At 41.3% G+C, this 7,379-nt stretch overlaps 1 protein-coding gene across 1 annotated transcript in view; it reads right to left on the bottom strand.

The window, feature by feature from the left end:
• The window catches only part of crppa (CDP-L-ribitol pyrophosphorylase A), a 45,039-nt gene that overhangs the window by 19,977 nt on the left and 17,683 nt on the right, over positions 1-7,379 (bottom strand). Inside the window, exons 7-9 of the mRNA XM_037676067.1 lie at positions 5,550-5,627; positions 5,359-5,451; positions 1,716-1,841 (exon numbers count right to left, since the gene is read on the bottom strand). Of these exons, the coding sequence (XP_037531995.1) occupies positions 1,716-1,841; positions 5,359-5,451; positions 5,550-5,627 (297 nt within the window). The remainder of the gene's footprint in view (positions 1-1,715; positions 1,842-5,358; positions 5,452-5,549; positions 5,628-7,379) is intronic.

Here is a 7,379-nt window from a genome sequence, read left to right as displayed (position 1 = left end):
AATTATTATTTTATAGATGAATGTTTCTGTTAATTATTATTTTATACATGAATGTTTCTGTTAAATTATTATTTTATAGATGAATGTTTCTGTTAATTATTATTTTATATATGAATGTTTCTGTTCAGGCCCTGAGACGACTTCTGTTGTGACTTGGAGCTTTAGAAATAAACTGAATTTAAGCTGAATTGAATTTGTAGGAACAGAAGATTTAATCCAGATTGTGTTGTCATATGGCAAACACATGTTAGACTTCAAGAAACCAAATTGAAAAATAATTATTTTGGCTGCTTAAATCTATTAATAGAACTAAATATCATGCTTTGTGCAGTGCTCATGATGATCTGTCTTTCAACAATTAAAAATATAAAATAATGTTTGGACTTGTAACTCCTGTTTAGTGTTTTTAAAACATTAGAAAAAGAAAAACTAAGGCATTAGAGCCATATTTAAAAGAAGATGTTTTAAAAGCATCTCTGCAGAATGAATGAAGGCCATCTGGGAAGAATTACGCTCATTACAACAAAATGCTAACAGTGATTTATAGGAGGCTGCTTTCTGTTGTTCCACTATCTCACAGGGCCGAGCATTTTATCGTGGTGAAGCACATTATCTCTGTCCACTCCCTTTCCTTTGTCTCTGTTCTCTCGTCGGAGTGGAACAGGATGACAAATTAACAGCCTTGGTCTCCATAATTCAGAGGGAAAACACAATGTCCAACATCTGATACCACAATCAAACTCACATGCAGAGCAGCAGGGTGCTTCGTGCCTCTCCATCATAAAAACACAGCATCTCTTTTTAATTAGACGGCTTGGTGATGTCATCGCCCGATTCACCTCACACTTACTGACCACTGACAAACCCTTCAGCTCAGATTTTACCTGTTTATCCAGGACTAGAAGAACCCAACCTGCTCAAACATCGCCTCGCTCCAGGCGCAGAGGCTGTTACCACCGATTTGTGAAGTGATGCAGCTGCCAAGAAAAACTCATTTGTCACACAGTTGCAGTCCACCGTGAACATAAATCATGATGGATGTCATATGTAGGGCCAAGAACGCCATGAATATTCAACATTTGTCTTTCTTTGCTGTGCACATCTTGCTCAAAAAATGATTTCATTTGATAGCTCTGGTAGTTTGAATCCTGACACTTCTCACTGTGCAAGATAAATATCTCATCTTTATGTAATCCTGAAATTACTGAGCCGTAAATGATGGATTTCAGGTCAAGCACATCCACCTTAGCAATCCCAGTGAATGTTTGGCTGGCCTCACAGAGGACTTCCCATGACATCCAGTTCAGCCGAGATGCTTGAGCTGCATGGAGCTTTGCACCTAAAGCACCTCTCCATCCTTTTCATCCCTCTGGCATTCAGTTCAAACAATATGGCTTACGCACGTTTCAGAGGAAAAAGTCGATATCCTGTTCTTTTAATCACACTACCGCACACGTCTTTTCCCACTTGTACATGAAAGCTGTGCACACCTCCGCACGTAAAGATGGGTGATAAAAGACGGCAATCTTGCCCGAAGCAACAAAAAAAAGAAAAAGACCTGACAAGACATTGGAACAACACACTTAAAAGACATTTCACATGTTGTTTTTGTTGGCCTCTCTTTTAACGTGCATTCCTCAGGAAGTCGGAACTCTCTTAATGAAACGAAACAAAAGAAAATAATGGAGAAGAGGGGGGACAGGCGGAGCTCTTACCTCGGACCGATGAAGCTGGATTCCATAGAGGAGAATATTTTGGAGCTTGGCTGCAGAGGCCAGGTCCATGATTGCAGCAAACTCTGTCCTGTTGACCATGTGCTCGTGTGCACTGCTCAGACGTACCTATGGAAACAAAGGCCACCAGGAGCAACAAGAAAACACTTGTCAACCATGTTTATGTTAAGAGGACGTCAATTTATCCCATTTTTCAAAAAGTTGTCAGAACATAGTTTGAGTGGTGAGACGTATTGTGTCACTTCCTGTTTGTCTGTCGGTAGCGCGAGTGAATGGTTTGCTCGAGTCGTCTCTGTTTTCTGGATTTATCTTTTGCACAGTTTTTCATTCTAGATCACAAACACACTTAGTACAGTTGTTTTTCTACAGTTGGATAGTGCTTAAAACACCTCTTATCTTTCAACACTTCTCGGTTTTTATTGGTGTATTTGGCTCTGCTAGCGTTAGCTTAGCATGGCTGCTGCTTCTCTCCCTGCTTCCTGTTTTCTCTTGCTCCGTGTGTCAGATGTTTAGTTCCTCCTCTTCCTTCTTTAGTGGAAATGATACATGTAACAAATGTAGTCTTATGGTAGCTTTGGAGGAGAGGCTGTCTGAACTGGAAGCTCGGCTCCGCGCTGTAGAAAAACCAGTAGCTAGCCAGGTCCCTTAGACAGCGCGGAACCACAGAGGCTAGCTCCCGTTAGCGGTCCCCCAGCAGACCACGAGCAGCCGGGACCCCAGACCGGCTGGGTGACGGTCCGGAGCAAGCGTAGTGCTAAGGCTAAGCCCCCAGTTCACCACCGACCCGTTCACGTTTCTAATAGATGTTCCTCGCTCTGTGACACCCGCTGAGAAGCAGACCCTGGTTATTGGAAGCTCCATAGTCCATAGACACATTATCCAGTTTTAAAACTAGGCTTAAGACTTTCCTTTTTGCTAAATCCTATAGTTAGGGTCGGCTTGGGTTTCCTGAGCTGTCCCTTAGTTCTGCTGCTATAGGCTTAGACTGCTGGAGGACAAACTGACCACACTTTTCACTCTGCTGCTGTCTTTACTTACTCTGCTCAACCTGTTTGTATTTGTAATTATTTTTTCTATCCTTAATATGTGTTTTTGTCTTTCAGGTACACCTGGACCTATATCTGGACCTGGACCTATATCTGGACCTATACCTGGACCTATATATGGACCTGGACCTATATCTGGACCTGGACCTACTGTATACCTGGACCTATATCTGGACCTGGACTTATATCTGGACCTATACCTGGACCTATATATGAACCTGGACCTATATCTGGACCTGGACCTATATCTGGACCTGGACCTAGACCTGGACCTACCATTCTGTGTTGGTCTGTCTCTCCTTCCTGTCCTCTCAACCAGCCGGTCAAAGCAGATGGTCTCTTGTCCTGATCCTGGTTCTGCTGGAGGTTTCTTCCTGTTAAAGGGAGTTTTTCTTTCCACTGTCTCCACTGTGCTTGCTCAGGATGGGAGACTGCAACGAAGCCAAGATTCATCTTGTCTGCTGGATTCCTTAGATAGAGAACTTTACTAACTGGCTTTTATGTGAATGTTCCTGTAAAGTCCCTGAGACAACTTTGTTGTGATTTGGCGCTTTATAAATAAACTGAATTGAATTGAACATGTTGCAACATTATAATCTGTATGTCAAACTGTATAAAGAACATGAGACTGAGCTCGGCTGCGTTATATTCAGACAGAACGCAGCATCCTGCCTGGGAGTACGATGGAGCTCTTTAAAGTTTGTTTCTCCAATTAGTGAAGCCTAATTGAAAGACTGGGTCACTTTATTGACTCACCTCAACCAGAGCTCTGGGAAAATGACCAGTCTGACACTTACACTTTACTGGTTACAGATTTTCTGAGAAATTTCCCTAAAAATGTCACTTTTTGAGTTTGGCAAGATATTTCCAAAACAAATGTAGTTTATTTCTTTGCTTTGATACCTTTTATAATTTCCTCTCGGTGATTGACCATTTCAGCACAGTCCAAGATGAACGGTGACAAAAATCAAGGTGAAATGAGACGGGCATTAAAAAAGTGAATACACTAATAAACAGATCCATTGTTGTTTTGGCTTCTAGAGCGCCAACTGATAGCGGGAACTCAACAAACAATCTGCCAAGCCATCTTTGTTGTTCCCGTCTACACAGCTCCACTCTAGAGACTCATTCCTAAAAATGTCCACTTAGGAAAGCTCCATGAAAATGACCCTTTCATCCCTAAAGACTTTGCTTGTGTGGACGGGAGTTCAAGTGTGTTCACGACCTAAGTTTAGATGGTTTTAATAAGCATTATTTTGTAACTCAACTTAAATACCAATCAAAAGTTGTAGATTTAAAGGTAGATTATAAAAGAACTGAAATGCATTAAACAGGCTGTAAAAGATGCTCATGAATAAAACATAATCAACAAGTTTAAGCCACAGATGTATTTGTCTCAAGTGAAGGATTTGTGGAGTAAATAAATCTATTATGGTCTATAAAATAGAAATGTGTCAAACAGAATTTCTTAAACAAAAGCAGTTTGACTTCTGTTTTAACTGGCGATCCACAAGATTTAGAGCAGGGTGTGAAACGCAGTTACAAAAGGGGCCAAAATGAATAATTCATTTCAAAGCGGGGGCCAGTTTGAGTCAATATGTCACCTCCTGTCAGACACCTGACGTCTTTTCTGACTTTCATCCGTCTCTTTTGACGTTCTCTTTGCTTTCATCCGAATCAAAGATTCCAGAAAAATTCTAATTTTTCTTGATTTCAAAGTTGGATAAGTGAGAAGTCTGCAATGAATAAAGCATGCTCAGTTTTATTTTGTTTTGTTTGTGTTTAATAAAATGGGATGCAATACAAACATTTCACTATTAAAATCTCCCCTTGGGGGCAAATAAGACGTAACAAGGGTCATGTTTGGCCCTCGGGCCTCGAGTTTGACACGTGACAAAGTTTGAATTGAAGAAGTTCAAAATTTGAGATTGGGGGCCCCGATTTCCTTAATTTTGGGAAATCGGCAGATACTTGCATGAGAAACCGATTTTACCCATTGGTTTTTGTTTTAACAACAATTGTCTGAACTTTATATTTCACAGCACTACCTCATGGACAGTTAACACAAGCTTGTTTCGCTTCTAGGATATTGTTTTTCAATAAAATAAGATGGAAAACTGAAGGTGCATTGTGACTTCACAACACCTGACAGTGTCGCTTATAAAACTAAATCGGAATCGGCAGGTCAGACTTTTTAGGAATCGGTGATCGGCTATAAAACTGCAATCGGTGCACCTTGAGATTGTTTATCTTAACTCAGGCATCTGTGCTTTAATTGTTTTGTTCGTTGCAGTGCTGATATCTATGAACGTTCAATGAACGGTGATGATTTCTGTTCAGCTATTTCCATGTCGTCTCGTCTAGTATGAATGTTTCGTACTGACTCTGAAACTAATCGCCGCTTGGTGAAAATAAAGATTCCTGAACTCGAACGTGAACATTTGAGCTTTTTGGTTTAAAAATACAAGTTTCATATGACAACAAGAATACCAGAGATGAGCACTGTAACTTCATACTGTGAGAACCGTTTTTATATTTAGCGCCTCGCTAACGGCTGTAAAATCCAAGAACACACCCACCCAAATGACAACCGGTGGGTGGAGAAGAGCTCGATTTGCTGCCTCCAAAGCCTTGAGTACAGCTTCCACTTGAGACAGGCAAGAAGACGTGACCTGCAAACAAAACATAAAACGCACACTGGATCTAACCTCCAAGAACCAATTCTGACTTTCTGGACAAGTTTTCACTTGAGTTTAAAGCAGAAACTCACAGAAACCTGGATGAAGTTCCACTCTTTCAACAGACACCTGGCGTTGTCTCCCAGCAGATCTGGGACCACATCCAGCTCCTGCAACTCAGAGATATTTTAAACATTCACATTAGATTCTTCTTCTTGGTGTGGAACAAGGCAGGTGCTGCAGAACCAGGACGTTTATGCATCCGAGGTCAAACGACAGACAAAGTTCAGTGTCTAAAGGTCAGGAGCCTTCTGGTTTTTGTTGCAGTCACTTCTTTAATCACGTTGTGTGAACATAGACCCACCTGTTCCCCGGCCATGAATCATGCAATGATTAAAGAAAAAGCAGTAAAAAAAACTTGGTGCTTAAAAACATGTTACTAAGTGGTCATTAGTTCCACTGACTGCAGTCAGAAATGTCTTTTATGCTTTTAAACTGGGAGGAAAACTTAGCCAAACAAAATAAAATAAAACTCATTTTGAATTTAATTACTCTGCTATTTCAGTCAAATGGCGAGATACAGCCAGAAAAGCTTTTCTGCAGAAATAATTCAAGTTTTGATCTTTCTATGAGTTTTGGAATAAAAATAACATAAGACATCCAGAGAGCCCCCTTTATCTCCACGTCCATTTAAAAATCATTTCCATTATTTTACTTCTAATTAGTCTTTGGTAATGAAAGATTACTCCTATTGTTGAATAAACACAGAAATATATACAATCAGAGGCTGTTAAGTATTAAAGTTCACTTTTTCTACCTCAGTAAATTAATAAAATATAGTTGAAAGTGTTTAAATGTTTTTGAGAAACATATGTAGAGGGCAACAAAGTCCATGCTCAATAATCCAGGTGTACAATCCAACATTTTTCAGTCAGGTCATCTGGACAGTTTCTTTTTTTTGTGCTGAAACGTTTCACCTTCCATCCAGAAGGCTTCATCAGTCAAGGAAACACACAACAAAACTGATTCTTCCTCCAGCAGTTTACTCCAAAGTGGAACAAACCAGTTCTGCTCGTGATAAGATGGTCTCTTTGGTACGCCCCCTCCTCCATTGCCGGCCCTCTTCCTTGTTGACAGTCATGTCAAACTGGTTGAAAACAACAAAGTCCATGCTCAATAATCCAGGTACGTAGAGGGGTTCATTAGTCCTGAATGAAACTGGTCTTGGAAACGTGTAGATTTACCAAGTTAAACAATCTAAACCAATGTGGGCATGAAATCTAAGAGGAGACGTGCTGCTCACGTTCAGACCTGGAGACTGAACTACAGTTAACAACACAATCTGATGAACATCAGAGAAACAACTCGGAGACCAACACGGCACGTAGACACCTCGCAAATCTTGACAATTTTACCTCCAGTACAGAGGTGGTGAGACCAGCTATGTTGTCTGGTCTGGAGATAGAGACATGGACAAAAAGACAGGAGACAGAACTGGAAGAGTCAGAAATGAAGATGTTGAGGTTCTCCTTAGGAGAGACAAGGATGGAGAAGATCAGGAATGAGATCATCAGAGGTACAGCACAGGATGAACAACTGGGCGATAAAGTTAGAGAGGACACACTGAGATGGTTTGGACATGTCCAGAGGAGGGACAGTGGTTTGAACATGTCCAGAGGAGGGACAGTGGTTTGGACATGTCCAGAGGAGGGACAGTGGTTTGGACATGTCCAGAGGAGGGGCAGTGGTTTGGACATGTCCAGAGGAGGGGCAGTGGTTTGGACATGTCCAGAGGAGGGACAGTGGTTTGGACATGTCCAGAGGAGGGACAGTAGTTTGGACATGTCCAGAGGAGGGACAGTGGTTTGGACATGTCCAGAGGAGGGACAGTGGTTTGGACATGTCCAGAGGAGGGACAGTGG

The sequence above is a fragment of the Nematolebias whitei genome, chromosome 5 (assembly GCF_014905685.2).
Source record: "Nematolebias whitei isolate Nwh7 chromosome 5, NemWhi1, whole genome shotgun sequence".
Classification (NCBI taxonomy): domain Eukaryota; kingdom Metazoa; phylum Chordata; class Actinopteri; order Cyprinodontiformes; family Rivulidae; genus Nematolebias; species Nematolebias whitei.
Note: the sequence above shows the minus strand (reverse complement) of the source record. Positions and strands in the feature narration are given on the sequence as shown.